The 24,543-nt window shown below is 43.5% G+C and overlaps 1 protein-coding gene across 1 annotated transcript in view; it reads right to left on the bottom strand.

Annotated features, from left to right (window-relative positions):
• Nucleotides 1-22,581, bottom strand: part of LOC124607165 (collagen alpha-1(XXII) chain-like) — a 30,884-nt gene extending 8,303 nt beyond the window's left edge. Inside the window, exon 1 of the mRNA XM_047139377.1 lies at nucleotides 22,431-22,581. Coding sequence (XP_046995333.1) covers nucleotides 22,431-22,551 — 121 coding nt within the window. The 5' untranslated portion in view covers nucleotides 22,552-22,581. The remainder of the gene's footprint in view (nucleotides 1-22,430) is intronic.
• Between the last annotated feature and the right edge of the window lie 1,962 nt (nucleotides 22,582-24,543).

Genomic DNA, 24,543 nt, shown 5'->3' with positions numbered 1-24,543 from the left:
TAATAAAAAGCATAGAAATTACTTAACTTGATTCTGGATGCTGTTTACAATTGACAATCTGAAGTTCCTTTGGTCTTGGTACGTTAATCTTATTCTCACATATCTCTGATACTTGACAAAGTGTCTATACATTGCTCTTCATGGCTATGTACAGGAATATGATAATCTTATTAGGCGCAGACTGAAACTTGACTGCAGACAAATGCAGACTAATGCAGACTAATGCAGACTGATGCAGACTAATGCAGGTTGATGCAGACTAATGCAGACTGACTAATCGGAGGTCTGTACACTCGTTACAATACCTCGAGCGTTCAGGTATCACTGCGCGAGTGTGATCTGCGAGGAGAAAAGGTTCTACGTTAGCAGCAATCTCATTGGCTGCCTTACATATTAATACGCGGATCGGCGGAAGCAGAATTTGGTCCATCTCTAAGGCAGCGCCATCTCGTAGTGCAGAGACGGACGAGCGCTGTGCCTGCGCTGTTGTGCTTAGCGGGGGCGCGCTCTAGTGGGAAAGTTGTGTACGCGCTGACTACGCGGAACTATGTACACAACAGATATGTTGTGCATTCTATTGAGTTTCAGTAACAAAACTGTTCATTTAATAAGAAGCCAGTTCCAGTATAATAATAATTAATCTCACTTGTTCACAACATACAAGTAACCAAAGTAAAACAGTGTACAGAAAAAATATTGGAGCGTGAAAGTTCCCTTTTCTTATTTTTTTGACGTCCATTCGCTACTTGTCGTCGTTTGTAAGCAGGACATCATTTTGTCACATGACAGGAGCCTATCACGTAACTGTGGGATCCATTAAACTGCATGCATCTGTCTACTAACCGCGCAGTACACAACTATAACTGATCATATTCATGTAGGGTGGAGTACACAAACTATGAATACGTGGTTTCGGTGCTGGGTGCATCCGATAACCAAGCTGTTGCTCCTGCTGCTCGGCGTATGCTGCTCGGCACCCTCAAAGGCGCCATCCCGATAGGAATGTTTCTCGTCGCTTGGTGCAACGCCCTCGGGAGACCGATAATCTTCGTCTGCAAGTAATGTACAGAGGCCGTCCAAGAACTAGACGTACTCCACAAAGTGAGCACGTGATTCTTGAAACACTTCACCAGTCACCTCGGCCAGGTACCAGTGATATTCTAAGACAGTTCCAGATATCACAATGACTGGTCGTTGAAGTGTTGCACGATGAAGAACTACATCCATATCATTACACGTTAACTCAACACTAGTAGCCTTTCGACGTATACACTTTTATGGATGGCTTTTACACTAAGTGGAAGATAAAGAACATTTTATAAATAACATGATTTGGATTGACGAATCTAGGTTCACTCGTGAAGGTATTTTCAACCTCCACGACAGCTATTATTGGTCGAAATACAACACACGTGTCATCCGTGAACGGAGCTTTCGGCATGATTTGGCATAAACCTGTGAGCTGGAATCGTGAGAGGAGTGGTTTGGGGCCTTGCTTATAGCCGGACAAGTTGAATGCGCCAATATACCGTGCGTTTCTTTGTAATACTTTGTTTGACCCTATAGGAAACGATCTGCTTGTTGTTTGGCAGCAGCTATGGCTTCAGTATTGTTGTGCACCGCCACACTTCGGAATAAATGTACATAACTATTTGAATGAGGCGTTTCCAGGGAAATAGATTGGTCACGGAGGTCCAATGTGCTGACCTCCACATTTCGCGGACATTAATCCATTAGAATTTTATTTGTGGGGACACGTAAAGGAATAAGTTCATAGGGCCCCACCCATAGATGTATACGACCTAATAGCTCGCGTACATGCCGCTTCGCCAATGTTGGATGCAGCTCAAAAATGTTCAAATGTGTGTGAAATCTTATGGGACTTAACTGCTAAGGTCATCAGTCCCTAAGCTTACACACTACTTAACCTAAATTATCCTAAGAACAAACACATAACCCATGCCCGAGGGAGGACTCGAACCACCGCCAGGACCAGCCGCACAGTCCATGACTGCAGCGCCTCAGACCGTTCGGCTAATCAACCGCGGCTGGATGCAGCTGTCTTGCGCAGACTTCAGCAAAGTTTGATCCAGCGCGTGACGAAGTGTTTGTGAATGCAGGGTGATCGCTTTGAGCATCTTTTCTACAGTGAACGTTACTCGTACGTGTACGTACTGGCACTGTCGTGTTAAGCCTGGACGTCAAACGTACAGAACGGAATTATTGTGCGTAGCGTAATGAGCAACCTAGTTTAGCCTACCTATTGTGTGTTTTGTACTTTACTGGATGCAGACGATGTTACTGTACTCTCTATTATTTTATACTGCCTTTATTTGTGTTACGGACGAAACAAGGCGGCCACTTACACCTGCAAAAAACTCATGTTAAATCTTGACGTTTCAATAAAGTAGCAGAAATAGAAATAAATACACAAAATACCGCATTGCGAGGTGTAAACTGGATACAATTTGATTCACTCACTGAAAAATAGTTTTGGCGCGAACGCCGTTCGAACATAGGCGAGTCTTCCTATGTGTTTCTCACGGCATGGCCTCCTCTCACTGGGCTAATTGGACAGCTCCGGCACAACGCAGAGATCTCGGTCACACTACTCGCATTTATAGCGTTGCCAAAGCCTCATTTTTTAAATGGCATTTCTGTCAATCCTATTGGCGGGACTATGTTTTGCTAAACACACTTTTGTCTTGGATCGGGATGCCGACCGCCAAGTGTTCATAACTCTTAGATCTCTACCAGGTAGGACTGATAGAAGAGATAGAGAAGATCCAACAAAGCCTGGCACGTTTCGGCACTGGATCGTTTAGCCGGCGCTAGAGCGTTACGGAAATGGCAGGCGTTACAAGAGAGGCGTTGTGCAATACGGAGAGATTTACTTTGAAATTTCGAGAGAGCACTTTCCGGGAAGAGTGGGACAACATACACTCCTGGAAATGGAAAAAAGAACACATTGACACCGGTGTGTCAGACCCACCATACTTGCTCCGGACACTGCGAGAGGGCTGTACAAGCAATGATCACACGCACGGCACAGCGGACACACCAGGAACCGCGGTGTTGGCCGTCGAATGGCGCTAGCTGCGCAGCATTTGTGCACCGCCGCCGTCAGTGTCAGCCAGTTTGCCGTGGCATACGGAGCTCCATCGCAGTCTTTAACACTGGTAGCATGCCGCGACAGCGTGGACGTGAACCGTATGTGCAGTTGACGGACTTTGAGCGAGGGCGTATAGTGGGCATGCGGGAGGCCGGGTGGACGTACCGCCGAATTGCTCAACACGTGGGGCGTGAGGTCTCCACAGTACATCGATGTTGTCGCCAGTGGTCGGCGGAAGGTGCACGTGCCCGTCGACCTGGGACCGGACCGCAGCGACGCACGGATGCACGCCAAGACCGTAGGATCCTACGCAGTGCCGTAGGGGACCGCACCGCCACTTCCCAGCAAATTAGGGACACTGTTGCTCCTGGGGTATCGGCGAGGACCATTCGCAACCGTCTCCATGAAGCTGGGCTACGGTCCCGCACATCGTTAGGCCGTCTTCCGCTCACGCCCCAACATCGTGCAGCCCGCCTCCAGTGGTGTCGCGACAGGCGTGAATGGAGGGACGAATGGAGACGTGTCGTCTTCAGCGATGAGAGTCGCTTCTGCCTTGGTGCCAATGATGGTCGTATGCGTGTTTGGCGCCGTGCAGGTGAGCGCCACAATCAGGACTGCATACGACCGAGGCACACAGGGCCAACACCCGGCATCATGGTGTGGGGAGCGATCTCGTACACTGGCCGTGCACCACTGGTGATCGTCGAGGGGACACTGAATAGTGCACGGTACATCCAAACCGTCATCGAACCCATCGTTCTACCATTCCTAGACCGGCAAGGGAACTTGCTGTTCCAACAGGACAATGCACGTCCGCATGTATCCCGTGCCACCCAACGTGCTCTAGAAGGTGTAAGTCAACTACCCTGGCCAGCAAGATCTCCGGATCTGTCCCCCATTGAGCATGTTTGGGACTGGATGAAGCGTCGTCTCACGCGGTCTGCACGTCCAGCACGAACGCTGGTCCAACTGAGGCGCCAGGTGGAAATGGCATGGCAAGCCGTTCCACAGGACTACATCCAGCATCTCTACGATCGTCTCCATGGGAGAATAGCAGCCTGCATTGCTGCGAAAGATGGATATACACTGTACTAGTGCCGACATTGTGCATGCTCTGTTGCCTGTGTCTATGTGCCTGTGGTTCTGTCAGTGTGATCATGTGATGTATCTGACCCCAGGAATGTGTCAATAAAGTTTCCCCTTCCTGGGACAATGAATTCACGGTGTTCTTATTTCAATTTCCAGGAGTGTATTACTCCCCTTCCCCACACACAGGTCTCGCGTAATGACCGAGAAGAGGACACTGGAGTAATTAGAGCCAATAAATAGGCTTGCCGACAGTAATTCCTCCCACGCACTATTCGCGAGTGAAACAGGGTTGGAGGGCACAGTCACTGGTACAAAATTAAGCCTCCGCCACACACCATTACGTGGCTTGCGCAGTATGATGAAGATGTAGATCAAGTCCGGCGTATTTTCTTCAAATGGTTCAAATGGCTCTGAGCAGTATGGGACTTAACATCTGAGGTCATCGGTCACCTAGAACTTAGAACTATCTAAACCTAACTAACCTAAGGTCGTCACACACATCCATGCCCGAGGCAGGACTCGCACCTGTGACAGTAGCAACAGCGCGGTTCCTGACCGAAGCGCCTAAAACCGCTCGGGCACAGCGGCCGGCTATTTTCTTCACCCTATAGATATATCGCAGTACAGTCAGTTGCGTAAGTCAGACTGTTACTAGGCTGACTGTGAGATTGACAGTTACACATGTGTATATGTTAAATAAATAAGTGTTTGTGACAAATGAATTTAATTACCTACAGGGTCTGTGCCCATAAAAAAAGTGTCTCCAACAACCAAAGCAAAAAGTTCCTAGATCCAACTCAAAAGTAACTGTGCACCTATTTTCCTTATTAAAATTTGTATTCATACGTAATAATGGCAATCATATGCGTAACTGATACAGTAGAAGCCTGATTGTTTTTCTCCTCACTTCCTACAGATTCACCATGCTATAGCGTGCTTGACCACAAAGGAAATCTGAGTGGTTGGGCATCGGGAAAGCCCGAGGATTGTCAAAATGAAAGTCTTGGGCCCTGACCCTCATTTGTTTACATATTTTAAATTTAACTAACATCTTTTCAACCCGCTTCGCATATAAACTTGATTTACAAGGCGTCTGGTACCAGCAGCCGACAGTTTAAGGCTGATGTCAATCGAATGAACAGTTTGTTTGCTTGTTTTCGGGATCTCCTACTCGTATATCGCCACCCACCTGCAACGTCGCACCGTTTCAGTTCCGCAGGAGCACCGGGCGAAGTCAGCTGGCAGGAAGAAAGCAGGCTAGTTCCGAGGGCGCACACGGGAGCAATAGATGCCGCCACATATATGGAACTTTTGGTGCATCCGCTACGTCATTTTTCCTCAGCCAATCCGAGCCCACATCGCTAGACCAATAGTTGTCTAGCAGTCATCCGCCCTGTTGGTACAACTGCTCTCGCCCGGCAAGCAGCAGGCACTTCCATCTCAGTCAGCAGAAGCAGAAGTTCGCCAGCACCACGCCGCCGCCCACACTCGATGTCGCCTCGCCCCTGCCATCCACACCACCGGCGACCCGCTACTCCGACTATGGGCTCTGAGGGTGGAACTCCTTGTATTGCTCGTGAGATGGGACTTTAATTTTCTGCCTCGCGCGCATATCTAAGAAGATAGTCGTTCTCGTTTGCAATAGAACTTTTCAGAGGATAGTCTCACACAAAGATTTGTTTGTCTTGTTTTCTAAGAACTTTTAGTTGCCAAAGAAGTTATTAATTTATTTTCAAAAAGGAGTTTTTATTCAATATTTTAAACATAGCTGCACAACAGCAACGGTTTCACGTAATAAAATTATAAACAGCCGACCAGTTGCAATGGATAAAGAAATTATTTACCTAAGTTTCGACAAATATAAATTTGTCTTCTTCAGAAGGTAACCTAAGGGCAATGAACATCATAGCTTACATTAGAAAAGTATGAAACTTATATTGTCGAAACCTAGGTAAAGAATTTCTTTATCCATTGCAACTGGACGGCTGTTTATAATTTTATTACGTGAAACCGTTGCTGTTGTGCAGCTATGTTTAAAATATTGAAGTTCCTGCCTGCCGAGGTATCAAAAGCTGCATCCAGGTACATGGACATCAAATTAAAAATTGTGAAAGCAGGTACGGCTATTGATTTTAATCAACAGTGCCTAGATACAGACATCACCCCTGATTATGTGAAGGCGTACTTAAATTTGAAACAGTGTAATAAAGTGCCTTCTGTTAAAAAGAAATTGGTACATTTAGTCATTTCTGACAGCACAGTAAATTTGTACAAGAAAAAAGATGATCTTAACAGTGAAGCTTACTATATACACCTATTTTTAACAAAAGCCTTTAAAGATCTTTTTAATTTCCAAATTGACCGCCTGTGGAATAGTATTAATGAATGGCTTTATAATCGCAAAGAAGAAATTTAGGGCCAGACATGAAAGAAAGTTGTTGAAGTTCCGTAATAGGGCCACAAGCAAAAATGTTAATATAGCAGACAATAGTGTCAAACATCAGTTTTACGAAAGAATATTGAATAAAACTAACATTACTTTTACGCAGATTGAAAATGACTTGTTATGTAAAGGCCTTAAATATAATTTGCCTACTCAACTCGATAAAGATCCAATTATCTGTAATCTTATTGTAGATCTTAAAATCGGTTTGGAATCCCTTAAATTAGAGGAAACCAAGCAAGTCAAATGTGTCTACGCATGTAATAACGTAATAGACAAAGAAATTAAACTATATTCTAATGTTCAGTCGGGTGAATATAGAATAGTAAAAAACATTTATCGTAAACTGAGAGAACAAGACGCCTTAGTCACTAAGAGTGACAAAGGGAACACTGCTGTCGTGGCTTATAAAAATGAATATATTGAAAAGACGGTAAAGTTTTTTGAGGACAATGACATCGCTAGGTTACCGTAGATCCAACCGCGTAATTGCAAAAAGAAATCCGGCGTACTTTAGCTAGTTCTGTCAGCTTGTTCAATAACTTCCAAAAGAAATGGCTTATAAATATGAACCCGAAACCAGAAGTCAGTTTAAACTGCACAAACAAAATCACCCGATTCGCCCTTTAGTGAATGGAATAGGTAGCCCACATCACACACTCGCTAGGCGCCTCCATTTCAAAATTAAAGATGCTTTCATATTTGAAAATAATTTGTCGGTGAAAAACAGCAAGGAATTGATCAACAATATTCAAACTGTAAGATGTACACCTGACACTAGACTGGTTTCCTTTGACATCGTCAGTCTTTATACAAATGTCCCTAACGATGTAACCATAGCCCTTGTAAAAAAGAATTTACTAAAACATAAAAAACTAAATGAAATTCAGATTGCAGAACTGATTAGTTCGCTTACAGTCGTTTTGAAATACAATTACTTCACGTTCAATGGGAAAATGTATATACAACCAGATGGTTTAGCAATGGGTAGTCCCCTCGCTGGTATTTTGGCAGATGTTTTCATCAACGCTTTGGAAATAAAGTTCTTCAATTCAAGTTCAGAATTACGCCACAAAATCCGTTATTATGCACGTTATGTTGACGACATTATCATTGCTTTTGACGGTACTGATCATGAGTTAGAGCTTCTCTTCAATACTTTCAATGGTTTACATGAAAAAATTTCCTTCACAAAAGAACTTCAGAACCAAAAAGGTGAACTTAACGTTCTTGATTTAACAATTTCTATACAGAATAGTTCTTTCAATTTCAACATTTTCCGTAAGGAAACGTATTCAGACAATGTCATCCCTGCTGACTCAACTCATCCAAAAGCTCATGAACTGGCGTTTTTTCATTCTGCCATTCACAGTATAGTAACTACTCCTTTATCACCTGCCGATCAACAAAAATAATTGAATGTCATCAAAGCGATTGCGGTTAATAATGGGTACAATCAGAATATGATCGATTACATGTTCAGTAAGAAAACTTCCCAAAAAAACTGTTCGACTTTGAGCAACACCCCCTCTCCCCCCCCCCCCGCCCCCCCCCCCCCCCCGCCCTCCCACTGATATCAAAGAACCTAAAAAATTTATTTCTATTCCTTTCTTAGGCAATATATAGGATAAAACGTCTTCTAATGAAAAATATAACTGTAACATCTCCTTCTCTACAGATAACAGTTTAAGGAGAAATCTTGTGCATTCAGTACAGATCGCTGGCGATTGGTTTTCCAATTCAGGGATTTACAAACTAACCTGTAACAACTGTCCTTGATATTATATTGGTGAAACAGGCAGAGCTGTGAAAACAAGATATAAAGAACACCTATTAGGTAAAAAAGGAGCGAATATACACAATTCTACTTTTGCTGAACATCTCCTGATAGCCAGTCATACGCCAAAACATTTAGAAGACACTGTTGTCCTACACAGAGAAGACAAAGGGCGTAGATTAGATCTCTGAGAACAGTTACAAATTTTCAAACATCTTGAGCTCAAGTACGGTAATATACTGAACGACCAGTTGAACCTAGCTTGTAGACAATTTTTCGAAGGCTTTAAACCTGTACTGTTCATGGTATAACATTAATGCTGGTAACCTTAGTGGTTTATTTCCTCAGGAAGCTATGATGCACCTTCAGTGCTTTAAGCTCACTACCCCTTATGTAATGGTGGTTTTGTCACGATGTATGTTTGCTACTACATCGGCCCTTATGAGATTTTGCCTGGTTCTAAAATTTTGTTTTTCCTGTGAATGTATTTTAACAGGATCGTGTACCAGTGTTCGTAATTCTTTCTTGACAAGAGCCATTATTGTCAATTTTAAAGTTCTGACATGTATACCGTTTGTGGGCTTCACTAATATAGTAATGTAATTTTTTATATTTTAGCTGTATATGCCACTGGGCGAAAGTTTCTCGCGTAAGCGCCACCTGCCTTTTTTGATGTATAACTACATTATTTGTACCAATGTTCCCATACTGTTGTAACGGGAGTGTTAATTTCCTTCCTTTTTTATTGTTACTCTACCCAAGGACGTTATTAATACTGATAATTTACACGTTGCCTTTGTACGCCAACTGGCACATATTTCTCGGCAGGAGCGCCACCTACCCTGTTTTCAGAGTAACTACGCTCGCCGATTACACTCAGTCGGTTGTGAGCTCTGCAAGATCAAAAAAAATGGTTCAAATGGCTCTGAGCACTATGAGACTTAACATCTATGATCATCAGTCCCCTAGAACTTAGAACTACTTAAACCTAACTAACCTAAGGACATCACACAACAGACAGTCATCACAAGGCAGAGGAAATCTGCAAGATCCATGAGCTATTTTATATTAACGTGACAAACCCTAATTCTAGGGCTATATTTTAGTTTTGACACATGGATCTATGCCGACAATTGTAAAAACAGCAATGGTACATTAGTCCTTACTAATGTAAAATTGTAGGTACCAGTCGTCGCTATCATACTTCTGTAATGCAAGAGTTCTCTAATTTTTTTTAAATCTATTTTCGGCTTACAAGTTTCATACTTTTCTAATGTAAGCTATGATGTTCATTGCCCTTAGGTTACCTTCTGAAGAAGACAAATTTATATTTGTCGAAACCTAGGTAAAGAATTTCTTTAGGATTTTATTTTTTTTTGTTTTTTTTTTTGTTTTTAACTGCCAACAGAGCACAGATTGTGAACATAAACTGATTGTGTCAGTAAACTGATTTGCAAGTGTAGTCACAGACTTACTGTAAAAGAGCCCCATGCTGGAACGCTTCAGTTCGCGAAGAGATGTTTCAAGAATTTCATGTGACTGTTCCAGATAGGGCGCCTGTGTTTGAGTCACCATGGCTTCGGCAGACGTGCTTATGGACCTTACTCATCTAATCCTCCTTCTTCTACAACAGACACAGTGGGCAACGAGGCTCTTCTGGCGAAACTCGCGGATCCAGCGCACCAGACCCCTGAGGTTTCGGAGCACAGGGACACAATCCCCACCCCCAGCTGGGGCTTCCAGCAGCCACCGTCTCCCTCCCGTGCGTTCGACCACAAAGCTGAGCCGTGGTCGTGCTACATAGCGCAGATGAACATTTCCTGGTGCACAAGGTGACAGGTGACACCCAGTGGCGCACTTATCTTTTGGCCAATGCCGGCCCCATTGTGTAGCATCTCATCCAACACCTGCATCCTGAGGCTGATCAAGACTGTTTCCTGTGAACTTCTGAAGCCTGGCCTCTCTGACTACTTTGATTCCAGCGTTCATGTGGCCATAGGCCGCATCTGTTTCTTAATTTGGCACAAACTTTCTCATAAATCTCATGACTCTCTCAGGACGGTTGTTTCCAGTATGCTAAGGACCAGTGCAAACGCCCATATGCCTCCTTCCTGGTGTGGGTGACATGGTTCAAGTGCATCCCCAGATGAGGCCCTCCATCACGATTTGCTCATGCTTAAGGATCCCTCCCTTGAGTCTTGCCTTCCCATTATTTGGGTGTACGATCAATCTCAGCGCTCTTCGGTGTCCCTGCAGAATCTGACGTTGGTCTTTGCCTCTAAGCCGCCTCGGAAGCCTTCTGCCTCTTCCAAACCTCCCCAAGACACAGGCCAGCAGGGTGAACATTGGCTGCATCCTCTTCCCCAGTGCAGTCAATATTTTATTAGCCATCATGGGCAGCAATGTCATTTTTGCCATGCCAAACGTTCAGCATGTGGAACGCCCAGCTACCATTCCGAAGTTTGGTATTCCTTGGTGATGTCTGTCGATTGACTGTCTCCTTCCCCTCCCGACACTGACGACTCCAGGGACAGCGATGCTCTGCCGTACGTTCTTTTGATCCACAAGGTGCTCCCTTCCTCCCACGAATCAATGTCTCTCCCTGTCCTGCATAAGATTGTCCCAGTTTCTCTCGAAATTGATACCGGGTCCTCTACCGCTGTCATCGACCAGCCAACTTATAAGGCCCTGGGATCCCCCATCCTGCAGCCCATCCACACCCAGCTACACAATTTTAGCGACAACCTCATTTCTGTCAAGTGTGCCCTCTCAGTCTGCATACAATACGAGAACACACCTCTCATGGGACGCATTCTGGTGGTTGAAGTTCCTCTCGCCTCTAACCTTCTCGGCTTGGAACTTTTCACCACTCTGGGGCTGCAGATTCTTGATGCCAGTCCTCATGTCAGTTGGGTGGAGGCCGGTTCCTACGCCTCCTAAGCACCTTCTTCTGGCCTCAAGGACTTTGAGGCCCATGTCACACTTCTTCCATCAATGGTTCCTAAGTTTTACAAAGCCCAGACCATTCCCTTTGCACTCTAAGACTGACCCTGACAGGAACTCTGTCGTTTACAGGACGCTAGTATCCTCACTCCCTTCTCCAACAGTAGCTCGGATATCCCAGTTCTTGTCAACAAGGCTAATGATGCCTTATGCATCTGCAGCGATTTCAGTGTTACAGTCAACTCCCAGTCAGTGGTGAACTCTTACCTTATTCCCAAAGTTGAAGAGATTTCCTCTAAATGGGTGCCAGCAAGATTTTTGCAAAAATTGATCTTCGTGACATCTAGCTCCAACTTCCTTTGGACGCAGTATCCAGGGACATTTTGGTTATCAGTACCCCATTTGGCCGTTTTCAATTCAATTTGCTCCCTTTCAGGTATCGCCAGTGCACCAGCGATTTTCCAGCGTTATGTTGAACAATTTTTGCGGGGTGTTCCCCACGCTGCCAGCTACTTGGACGATATCTCGGTCCCCAGTGACCTCGCCCACAATCTGGACGTTTGGTTTGCAGTGTTTGATCGTGTGGGTCTCTGTTGTAACATGGACAAGTGTGACTTGTTTGTGAAACAAGTGGAATATTTTGGCCACGACCTTAGTGCTTCTAACATCCGCCCAGTCCCATAGTTCGTTGAGGCCATCCAAAAGCTCCTTGTGCCTTGCAATAAGGCTAAACTTAAATCAGTCTTAGATCAGTTGAACTGCTATCACCATTTCACTCCCCGTGGACCTGCCGTTGCGTTGCCCCTCCATATTTCGTCTCCCCGAAGTGAAGGGTGTTCCACCTATTAAAACAGGCGCTCCTCAAGCCTACCTACTTGATGACCTATGATCCCTCCCAGCCGCTCACACTCGTCGCAGACGCCTCCGATTATGGTATGAGAGCTGTTCTTGAAAGCTGTTCTCTCCCACATGCAGTGGAGCAGCCAATTGCATTTGTCTCTAAAGCTCTTAATTCCGCTCAGCATAAATACAGCCAAGTCGGAAAGAAGCATTTGGCATTATTTTTGGGCTCAAAAAGTTCCATGAATATCTCTATGGGCATCCATTTGCCCTCTATACATACCGCAAGCTCCTGCTGCCCCTGCTCTGGGCTTTCGCATCTGTCCCCACCTACACAGCCTGCCACCTCCAGCACTAGGCCCTCCCTTGATGAGGCTCTTCACCTTTTTTCTTACGTCATACAGAGCCACTCCAATGGAGGGCTTCTCTCTAGCAGAACAGCTCCATGGTTGGCCTCTCCTTCCCTCTCTGTCCATTCTCCATCCACCAAACTGTTCCACTTCTCCCCCCTTCTTCCCTCCAGCATCGTTTTTATCCTGGAGACCCTTTCTGGGCTATGAATTTTGTCAGTGGCCCATCTCCTGGGCCGAGCTGTGCTTCTCATCACACTCCTCATTGGCTCCAAATCCTGCAAGCATAACTACCATCTCCAGCCCCATCGTGGTTCCCCATCTGAGGTGGACTCCGCAACTCAGCTCCAGACACACAGGACTGCAAATGTCTCGCTGCATGCCCAACCGATGCGTTGCTTCTGCTTGTCGACCCCTCCACCCACCAATTCAATGGACATCGACCCACCAGCATCCCCTGCCTGGCCCTGAGGCGATGCTTCCGGCAGCGACGCCGCCCTTGACTCCTACTCCTGCCTCCACCTCTCCTCGGTCTTTCTCGGGGAAGCGAGGTAAGATATGGCGTGTTTCCATGTTCTCCAGCAACGCCACCAACCAGCAACATTGCACCGCTATGCGGGTTATCATTCCAGATCCGCAGGCGCACTGGTTGAATTCTTTTTATGCAGCCAATCCGAGGCCACATCACTAGACCAATAACTGTCCAGTAGTCATCTGACACCCCTCACCCAGCGAGCTGCAGGCAGTTCCATCTCCACCAGCAGAAGCAGAAGTTCGCCAGCACTACACCGACACCCAGACTCGATGTCGCCCTTGCCACCTGGGATCGCCGCACATGGCAACCTATTGTTTCGGCTGTGGACTCTGAGACTGGAACTCCTTGTATTGCTCCTGAGATGAGACTTTAACTTTCTACCTATTGTGCTTGTCTGAGAAGATAGTCATTTTCGTTTGCAAGAGAACTTTTCACAGAATAGTCTCACACAAAGAATTATTTACTTTCTAAGATCTTTTAGTTGTCAAAGAAGTCATTTCTTTATTTTTCCAAGAAGGATTTTTCTTATTTGTTTTGAACTGCTAACAGAGCACAGAATTTAGGTTTGTGAACATAGACTGATTGTGTCAATAAATTAATTTGTAAGTGTAAGCAATGACTTACTGTAAAAGTTCCCCAAGCCGGGACACTTCAACTGTCATAAGGATAACAGAGGAAGCTAAATGCTCACACATATTTAATACGCAAGTTAAAAAAAAAAACAGGAAACATTATATACAAAGGGTGCTCCATAACCAATACTAGGGAACATACTAAAAACATTGCATGGACTTCAACATCAAATTGGGCTACTCGCGTAATTTCGGGACGATGCTGCTTTCTACATTTTTTTGTAATAGCGAAACTTGAATATTATATGCATTCACCTTGTTTTGTATAGGTTTCTGTGAGTTTTACTGACAGCTATTGTGCGGTACTCTTGCTATGGACGTAAAGATCAGTGTGTGAAAGGAGGACCAGTTATGTTTCATAGGTACGTACAACAAATGGATAATTGTAAATGTCACATTGATATGAGGCACTTTATATGTTAAAAAATATCGAGACACGTTATTATAAAGTAGAATTTCTGAGATTTTATGGCCATTTGTTTACGAGACAAGTACTAGATAAATTCGCAAATTCATTTAAGTAAACTCTTAGTCAATGTATGCACACTGGTACTGTGTTCTATGCAGATTAAATTTATACTTGACAATCATATTAATTTCCTTCAATTTATGGAGGTTATCAAACAGTTGTGTGTATCTTACTGTTTCCAAATGAGGCAGTTTCCTATAATGTCTTTAGAGCTTAATTAATTAGAATAGATTCGACAATATGAATCAGCGCCATAGGAAACCTAATAAAATATTGTTGGCTGTCATTTACTTTATTACTCCAAAATTCGAGCATCGATGTGTGCCAGTGTACGGTTTTACTTTTCTGATGAAATGGCAAAACAATGTTATAGATATTTTGCTTGTCTCTCAAAAGCAGAAGGGCAAATACAGAAAAATTGAAAATAATAATGGATAAGAAGGTGGTGCATATCGCTTACCATATTCAACTGCAACAGTTTCATAGTGTCAAATGTGTTGCTTCTCGTGACACTTTGGTACCGTCTACAGTGTCGCTATAACGTAAATAATTAGAACAGAGATCCGACAATACGAATAAGAGCAGTACAAAACGTAAAATATTTTGGCTGTCACTTCTTATCCCGTTACGAAATAAACGTAAGTAAAGTGGAATCTAAACTATGATTCTGTGGCAAAGAAGTACAATATCATTGCTCTTCACATCTTAAGGCCTACTTAAGTTCCTCGTCTCAAACTGTTAAGATGTCTGTAAAACGATTATACATAGTTTCACGGTACATCTAAAGGTGACCTATTTGTAGCAGTGAAGCAATAACGCTCAAAATGTTCTGAGGGCTACACGGGCTAAAATGCACCGTCCCAATATCACGTGACTTAAGCTGCAGGCGATGTTGCGGACAGAATTCCCGTTCTGCGCATCTGAATCTCACTCCATACACAATTATACTCTATGAGTGGACAAAGGTTCATTATACACTGCCCACGACATCCATTTCAGGATCATTCCATCACTCAAAAAACCTGTGTAATGACAAGAAACGAAACAAGCGAGAGAACACGGCGAGGCAGCACACTGCATTGATATTCGGAACAGCGTTGACGCTGCAGATAGGGCCAAAACGAATCACAACTGATATTGCAGTGGCATGCCACACATGAACTGATGAACGCTAGAGTTAAGTTTAAGCATATCTCTCGTCTGGGTTTGAAATATAAAATATTCCCAGCTACACCATGCAATGATGTTGCACTTAATCGTCATTCATATCGATCATAATACATGGCAACAGATTTAACTGCGGTAACTGTTCAACTGTGTGCGAAATCTTATGGGACTTAACTGCTAAGGTCATCAGTCCCTAAGCTTACACACTACTTAACCTAAATTATCCTAAGGACAAACACACACACACCCATGCCCGAGGGAGGACTCGAACCTCCGCCGGGACCAGCCGCACAGCCCATGACTGCAGCGCCTTAGACCGCTCGGCCAATCCCTCGCGGCTAACTGCGGTAACATCGCTTGTATAGTGTGACTCAAGTTTAACACACCGTTAACTGCTTTATTTGATTGCAGTTAAACTTGGAAATGGATTACCAAAGCTCCAGTTCCATGCCACCGTCCCCAGTCGATGCTAGCTGAGTCGGACACGTTCAAGCATTCAAAGACACATGTTATTCTTTCCACTGCATCGAAATGTGGGTAAAGCGAGGCAGAAGTGCTCATGACGTCATGCCGTATGACTCTAATGAGTTTAAATTTCTTAGGGTGGCTGTACGGCCGCCATGTTTGAAGCAAATTTAATACCCGTCCGCCATTTCTTCTGTGTTAAAGAGCGTCTTCTGCTTTATTAAGCCCCCTTGAAATTACGGCAGCATCAAGTAAAGTTATAATCGACATATGGATAAACTTTTCGATTCATCTAAGACTGCAACATGACTCAAAACACACTCGTCTATCCACGATAACTTCTTGTTGCTCGCAAACTGAATATAACTCAATGTAATTTCAGTAGGTACTCTGAATATTATGCAGTAAGCTTCGAAACGAATTGTAGTGAGCTGGCGCAGAAATTTTGTATTTTCAGCACAGTCAAAGCCTCAAAAATCAGAATACTATGGACGAGAATATTTAAAAAAAAATTGTAGTTAACACAAGTATTCAATAACAATAATAATGACTTACAATATAATAAAATCATTTACTGCCGCTACATGTTTATAGTGTTCTATCGTCATTTCATTTCTACAATGTTTTCATTAGCATTTCATTGTTGCAGTGCCTTCACTCACATGCTGTTTCTGTAATGTTGTCATTGAGCTTTAAATAAAATAAGCTTAGTATCCAGTTGTCCTGCAACTTTACCTGTCAGCTCACAATATTTATGTCAGTGATTTATTCTGAAGATAAAATAATGCTTGAGGGGAAGTTTTTTTTACACATAATGCGCTTTCCTTCCAAATTAAATTGTTGTAAAAATATGGTCAAAGTTTATAAATAAGTACCTTCTCGTCAGTTGCAGCGAAGTGTTCTTGGGTGAGACAACTTCACAAACTATATGACTTAGCAGAATAAAAATGTATGGTCAGAGTCTATTTCCTTATTTTCTGAGAATGTTGTGATACATTATAACTAGCTTGAAGTTCCAAAAGCTCCTTCAACAGGTCCGTTATGTTATCATTATTTAACGTATAAGAAACTGAAATACATAGACTTTTTTCAAACTGGCAAGTCAAGATACTAACTGCAATATTGTTCTTTTGTGTCGTACACTAAGTTGCTTTATATGTTTCTTTAGTAACACATTATCTGTTTGTAGTCTGTCATATTGCGTTTTCAGCTTTCTTATGACTTGGAAGACCCGTAACTGTCATTGTCATAAACAGGTGTACTAGGAACCATAAACAATGAAATTCCATCATTTGTGTGTGTGTGTGTGTGTGTGTGTGTGTGTGAGTGATTGGGTGTGTGAAGAGATCCGACGGAATAAAAATTAAATACGTAAATAAAACTGATAAACACATATGGTGTCTCTCCACGTGGGAAACATATGGGCGCGAGTCCAGTCGTCTTGAGAAAGTGCATGAATATCAATAAGAAAACGTTAATTCTTTCAAAGAAGTTACTGTTTATAATGAACTTTATTTACGTAAATAACGCTATTAACGTAAGTGATGCTATTTACGTAAATAAATACCATTAGCAATAGTGACTGTTGCTGTTTCCTTCTTTGACAGAATCAACCTATATGTTGTGCACAGCCACGCTCTCAAAATGTGAGTTTTCGATAAAATAGCGTAGTACGAGAAATCGGCATAAACAATCAAGAAATTGAAGACAGAACAAAACACAGAAATAAAGTTAAAAGGTGATATGGTTCCCAAGACAAAATAGTTGAAGAAGGGAGCGAAAGAAGCGGGACAGCAGAAGAGAGGAGAAAAAAAGTGAACAGATGACAGTGTATCGGCGAAAGCGTAAACCTAGCTAAACTTTTGTCCTTACCTGGCCTCTAACGAAATAAGAAGAAGAAGAAGAAGAAGAAGAAGAAGGGAGAAAGCGCAGGTTACATATCATTTATTGAAGAGAGATTAGTAAATATACATGCAGTATTTTTTCATCACTGTACATGCGAATGGGACATGATGTAGCATATTGTGGGGTAAGCGGTATAGGAAAAGAAAGGAATACTGATGTTTAACGTCCCGTAGACATGGAATTCATTGGAGGCAGAGCACAAGCTCGAATTGAAAGATTAGGAAATGAAATCGGCAGTGTCCTTGCAAAGGATTCGTCTCAGCAACTGGCTGGAGGGATTTAGCGGTATGACGGAAAACGTAAATCGGGATGGGGTCGGACGCTGACTGGAACCGGTGTCCGCCGGAATTTGAGTCCAATGTGCTAACTATTGTGCCACCTCGCTCGCTTTATACAATAAAAGGACACAAAAGTGACTAGCATGCTTTCAGTACTGAACAAGACAAAGCACACAACCAATGTCTTGACACTTATTTACCATATGTTGCCTAAGACTTACGTTTCTGAAGTCGGTCAATTACGGCCGAAACTTGTCATGGTTAAAAACCAGTTCTATGATTGTATCTAGAAGCAATATAACTAACAGAATAAAGGTTAATATTCATTTGTTTGACTGACACAAACCTCTTTCCACTCTTACAGCAAGAACTACTAAATTTGGTGCAACGTTTGAAACAATTCTGCCGCCCCTAGCGCAGTTCCTTGATTTTGTCTACATATTTATTTCCTGTTACTCAGTTCTTCATTTGTAAAAACACTAGTAAATTATAAAAGATTTGTGATTTAATTCGATAGCGGAAATCATCTGCAAAAAACGCACTATAAATGTATACCTTCCAACAAACGTTATCTGGCATTTTTGTTCGGTCATCTCTTACTAGACGTATGAAACAGTGTTATCACTAAATTCATTGCATCAATAACCGCCACTGTGGAGCCTAAACAAATCAAAGTTCACTTGCAAATAAATTTACTGGTTTGTATCTTCCGTCGGTACAATTACGCAACAACCCTATCGTTACTGAGATGAGTGTGCAGCTTACATCGCTGAAAACTCAGTAAGATGCTCTCTGCCAAAGCTTTCAAGTGTGTTAGCCCTACTCCTCACCACGATGTACCATAGATATTTTGACAGGAGAAATAGTCCCACTGATTGGAGAAGAATACAGGTCGCAGGCATCTACAAAAACATAAAATGAACTCATGGAGGTACATTCTGTCTTTGCAACTAAATGAAAGGCAGTTTGTTTTTTGCCATATGTATTTCTGTTCTTTTATTTATGAAGCATTTTCAGTGCCTGTGTTACATGTTTGTTTCTACATATATAATAAACGCATTATGTAGCATCTACAAGTACTTTTTACCCGTAGTTTCACTCGGTCATCTCTTATTAGACCTATGAAACAGTGCTATCATTAAATTAGTTCCATCAATTACTGCAAGAACTTGTAACTGCTACATAAAGCACTTATTATAAGTATAAAAACAAATATGTAATACAGGCCACTGAAAATGCTTCATAAATAAAAGAAACCCGTCTGGCAAAAACAAACTGTCTTTCATTTAACCGCTAAGACTGGGCATACCTCAGTGAATTATGAAGCAGCTAAGGAACAACGCAAAACGGAAATAATGATGAGAGAAAGAATTTATCCACAGAACTACTGCTGTGTTTAGTAACATTCGTATCTAGCAAAAACATTGTGTTCTCACTTCAAACATTATGACATACCACGCCCAAAATAGCCTGCTCCACTGAAATCAGTACAAGAACCGTAAACATTGACAATGAGAGCCGGCCGCTGGGGCCGAGAGGTTCTAGGCGCTTCAGTCTGGAACCGCGCGACCGCTACGGTCGCAGGTTCGAATCCTGCCTCGGGCATAGATGTGTATGATGTCCTTAGGTTAGTTCGGTTTAAGTAGTTCTAAGTTCTAGGGGACTGATGACCTCAGATGTTAAGACCCATAGTGCTCAGAGCCATTTGAACCGTTTTGACAATGAGCAACTCGAATTATCTACATCTGATCTACGTTCCTACGGGATATTTAAGTGGGCATTGCAACCGGACAAAAATTTTCCTTCTATGATGGTCGCCGCATGCTGTCCTGGATGGAGAGTCATCCACACACATTGAAGAAATATCTAATGTGAACCACGGGAGTGCAGTAGAACTATTGCTGTTTATGTTTTACATTAATGACTTAGCAGATAGTATTAGTTAAAATGTCAGACATTTTACAGTTGGCGCAATTGTCTATGAGGAAATTTTATCCCGTAAAAAAGCAGCAATATGCAGTTAGACATCGACAAAATATCAACCTTTCACAAATACTGGCAACTTGCTCTTAATGCAGGGAAATGAAAAGTACGCTTCACACGAAACGCGAGAGCCTCATAGCCTTTGATCGCACGATTAATGGGTCGCCATTGGGGCAAGCCATGTCAGGTAAGTATAAGAGAGTGCGAAACGGTAGTCATTAAGTTTAAATTATCACATCGAAAAATGTAGCACGTAACTAATGTTTTGTTTCAGTTGTTGCCAGATAGATGTCTGCAGTCCTTGTAAACACTGAAACCCAAGCAACCCAGTAGCACAGCAGGCCTTTAGAGGAGTCAAGCAAAATGGCGCAGACCATCTCCTCCACTTTATCAGTGGGTTGCAGAATTTTGTTTTAACTCCTCCATCAGCGTGCCACGATATTGTGACATGTACCTGCAAAGAAGTAAACAAAACATTAACCTCGCATTGTTTTTCAGGTGATAATTGAAACTCTATGATTACCTGTAGTAAAAACGTGGAATGTTCGGAAAGTAAAGATCGATTAGGTGCGAAGTGGAAACCACAGTGAAAATACTATGAAGCTTTGCACAGATGTGTTGGGTAGTGTCTCTAGTAAGCCCCTCGATCACGTCACATCGTTCTTTTCAGTTCTGAGCGCACAGTATGCCCTTAAAGGCGCCTAGAAAATAGTCTCCCACCAGGTGTGAGGGCTTGGTGAGAGATTTCGCCTGCTGTCACACAGGCCACGTAACACAACTGTCACGCGTTTCCTTCTTCATAACAATTCTCGACCGCAATCTGCAGGGGTGTTTTCGATAGGAAGTGCCTGATCACCCACAACTGTCCCCGTCATTAGTTCCCCGTCAGCTCCATTCTGCTCACATGAACCGCTGGCTGTGAAGAGCACATTTTCGCACAGACAGCGAGCTGTAGACGAGCGTAGAGAAATCGCGGAAAGCAGAGGCGGGTGCCTTCTATGACGAGTATATTGGTATGTTGGAACAACGCTACGACAAATGGGAAATTGTAGTAGGTACCTATGGGACAAAACTGCTAAGGTTATCTGACCCTAGGCTTACACACTACTTAATCTAACTTAAGCTAACTTACGCTAAGGGCAACATGCACACCCAAGCCAGAGGGAGGACTCGAACCTCCGACGGGGGGAGCCGCGGAAACGGTGGAAAGGCGCTATAGACCTCGCGGATACCTCTTGCGGCTGACGACTGTGGACAGAAGTAGCTGAAAGTTGCAGCTAACTGTTGCCTATCCCATATATAACTCATAGATAAAATTAGCCAAGTAAGAGGTCCCACAGAAGGGTACGATTTCTGTTTCTTCATTAGTCGAGCAAGTGAGAAACCTGAATATATGAGGTGTGTGAGAAAAGTAATGAGACTGGTTCTTTAATTACCAAACTTTTTATTTTCTTTCCAAACTACAACATTGTCCCCTTCAAAGTAGTTCCCTTCAGCAGCTATACATTGGTGGACTCGTTATCCCCAGTGTTGGTAGCAGCGCAGAATGCCTTCACCTGGTAGGGCCTTTAACATGTCGGTCACATTCTTTTCCACGTTCTCCAGAGTCCCAAAATGAGGTCCTTTTAAGACACTTTTCAATTTCTGGAAAAGAAATGCCTCAGATCAGGTGAATAGAGGGGCCGCGGAAAAAAACAGATATGCCTTTTGAGGTAAAAAATTCCGTGATGAAAGTGGCCGTGTGGTAACGTTTTTCGGCACCGTTTAGGCATAAACCTTCCGCATGTGCAAAATTCCAGTCATAATTTTACGTACCGTGAAAGTGTTTAACAAGTCACCCATCACCCTTGTTGTTAAACGCCAGTCTGGTCTCACCTGATTTTGAAGTTGAATGTCTCTCTGCGCGAGGTTCATCTTCAATGTTTTGGCCTCCCAAAAGGATTTGTGTCAGCAAAAAACTCGTGCTCTGGATAAGCAATGTTCCCCATAGACCTGTTTCAACTTCTGAGAGGTCACACTCGCGGATTCTCCAAGTTTAACAAAAAAACTTGAAGGAATAACGTTGCTCTAAACTCCACTATCTCATTTTCGTAACACGCAACAAAATCACAACTTTTCAGATGGCGCTCTCAAATATCACTTGATGGCCGTACGGAGATGAAACTCAGACTGAACATCTGGAAGGGATAAGCTCACCAGTCTACACGAGTAGAACAACACAGCTTCACCAGACCGCTCGCAACGTTGTCAGTCCCATTGCTGTTTTCACACACCTGCTACGGTACCGTCAAAAGTGCTTTCTTCCACGTACAGTGTAGATGTAGAGTCTATTCAAACAATGTTATTTAAGACTTTCACTTCCAGCTCCTTACCTCTGTGATGTTCTTATGTCTCACTATTAGTGACTACGTGCGATTCGTGGTGGGAACAATGAGATCATACCTTCGTTGTAGATGTCCAGTCCCTCGGTGGTCGTTCCTGGTTGCGTTGCACCCTCCAGCACAGACACCGAGATCAACATCAGCACCGCTAGGGTGCGGAACGGTCTGGTCGCCGAATGCATGGCGCCTCATCTGGCTCTCTTCGTGCCTGGCCAGCAGAGCGCAGAGCTCTGCCGGTGACTCACCAGTGAAGACAGCGCGATCCGTGACGTCACAGCTGGCCGCAGATAACACCCTGATAGACACTGCTCCGTCTGATCTATTCGTCTCTACTTAAAAGTTTGGCGTTGCAGTTGTACACATTATTCGTATCTCCTTTAAGGATTGCCAATATCTTATTTCTCCATGCATCGTCGAAAGTAAAATAGCAATGCAAATATCAGGTGTCAGAGTTTCCTTAATTGAAAGGATACTGTCACGGAAGAAGGTCATGGATATGATTTTAAAAAATTTGCATCAATATACACTAAGGTGACAAAATTCATGGAATACATCTTAATATCAATAAATGATAATTAATTGAAACCCTCATCTGCCGACATGTGTTGTTGTGTACCACGATGGGGACAGCTGAACATGTGTGCACTGACCAGGACTCGAACCCGTGATCTCCTGCTTACACGGCAGACGCTCTACCCATCTTCGATATAGTTCGTTTGGCCAGGGAGGACGTCACATAACATCCGTTAAAATTGATCGTTGATTCCTTGACTCAGTTTTTTTTTATTCCAGAGAGCACGCAGCACTCTGACCGAACACGCTGAGCTACCGTGCCGGCATCCAACTGAGCCACCGAGGACACAGATGAATAGCGCGACTACAGGGACTTATCCCTTGCACGCTTCCCGTGAGACCCACATTCCCAACTGTCCACAATCTACATACGTAATGTTCCTAATGGATATAGGTATATCAACAACACCTGTCGGCAGCTGAGGGTTTCAATTAATTATTATTTATTCTAGAGAAGCTGCACCGTCATCAATGGCATCTGTTCTTTCGAGAACAGTTACTATCTTCATATATACTATCTTCATACATCTTAATATCGTGTGGGAACTCCTTTTGTCCGGCGTAGCGCAGCAACTCGAAGGCATAGACTCAACATGTCGTTAGATACCCCTTGCAGGAATATTGAGCCGCCAATTGCGAAAGTGTTGCCGATGCAGGATTTTGTGCACGAACTGACCTCTCGAATATGTGCCATAAATGTTCGACGGGATTCACGTCGGGTTATGTGATTGGGCAAATCATTCGCTCGAATTGTCCAGAACGTTCTTCAAACAAATTTCGAACAACTGTGGTCTGATGACAAGCCGAATAATCATCTATAAAAACTTCACTCTTGTTTGGGAACATCAAGTCCGTGAATGGCTGCAAATGGTCTCCAAATAACCAACATAAGTTTCCAATCAATGAGCGGTTCAGTCGGACCAGACGACTCAGTCCATTCCACGTAAACACAGCCGACACCATTGTGAGGCCACCACTGCCTTGCAGAGGACCCAGTCCATTCCATGTAAAGACAACCCACAGCGTTATGAAGCCACTACCAGCTTGCACAGTGCCTTGTTGACAACTTGGGTCCATGGTTTCGCTGTGTCTGTGCCACTTACGAGCCCTACCAGCAGCTCTTACCAACTTAAACCGGGATTTATCTGACCAGGCCACGTTTTCCAGTCGTCTAGTGTCCAACCGACATGATCACGAGCCTAGGAGGAACGCTGCTGGCGATGTCGTGCTGTTAGCAAAGGCACTAGCATCGGTCGCCTGCTGCCATAGCTCTTTAACGCCAAATTTCGCCGTATTGCCCTAACGGATTGTCATACGTACCACATTGATTTCTGCGGTTATTTCACGCAGTGTTGCTTGTCTATTAGCACTGTCAACTCTACGCAAACGCCGTTGCTCTCGGTCGTTAAGTGAAGGCTGACGGCCACTGCGTTATCTGTGCTGGTGAGAGGTAATGCCTGAAATTTGGTATTCTCAGCACTCTCTTCACACTGTGGATCTCGGAATATTAAATCCCCTAATGATTTCCAAAATGGAACGTCCCATGTGTCTAGCTCCAAGTCTGTTAATTCACGTTAATTCGCGTAGCCTGAGTACAAATG

This window comes from Schistocerca americana, chromosome 3 (genome assembly GCF_021461395.2).
Source record: "Schistocerca americana isolate TAMUIC-IGC-003095 chromosome 3, iqSchAmer2.1, whole genome shotgun sequence".
In the NCBI taxonomy this organism is placed as follows: domain Eukaryota; kingdom Metazoa; phylum Arthropoda; class Insecta; order Orthoptera; family Acrididae; genus Schistocerca; species Schistocerca americana.
Note: the sequence above shows the minus strand (reverse complement) of the source record. Positions and strands in the feature narration are given on the sequence as shown.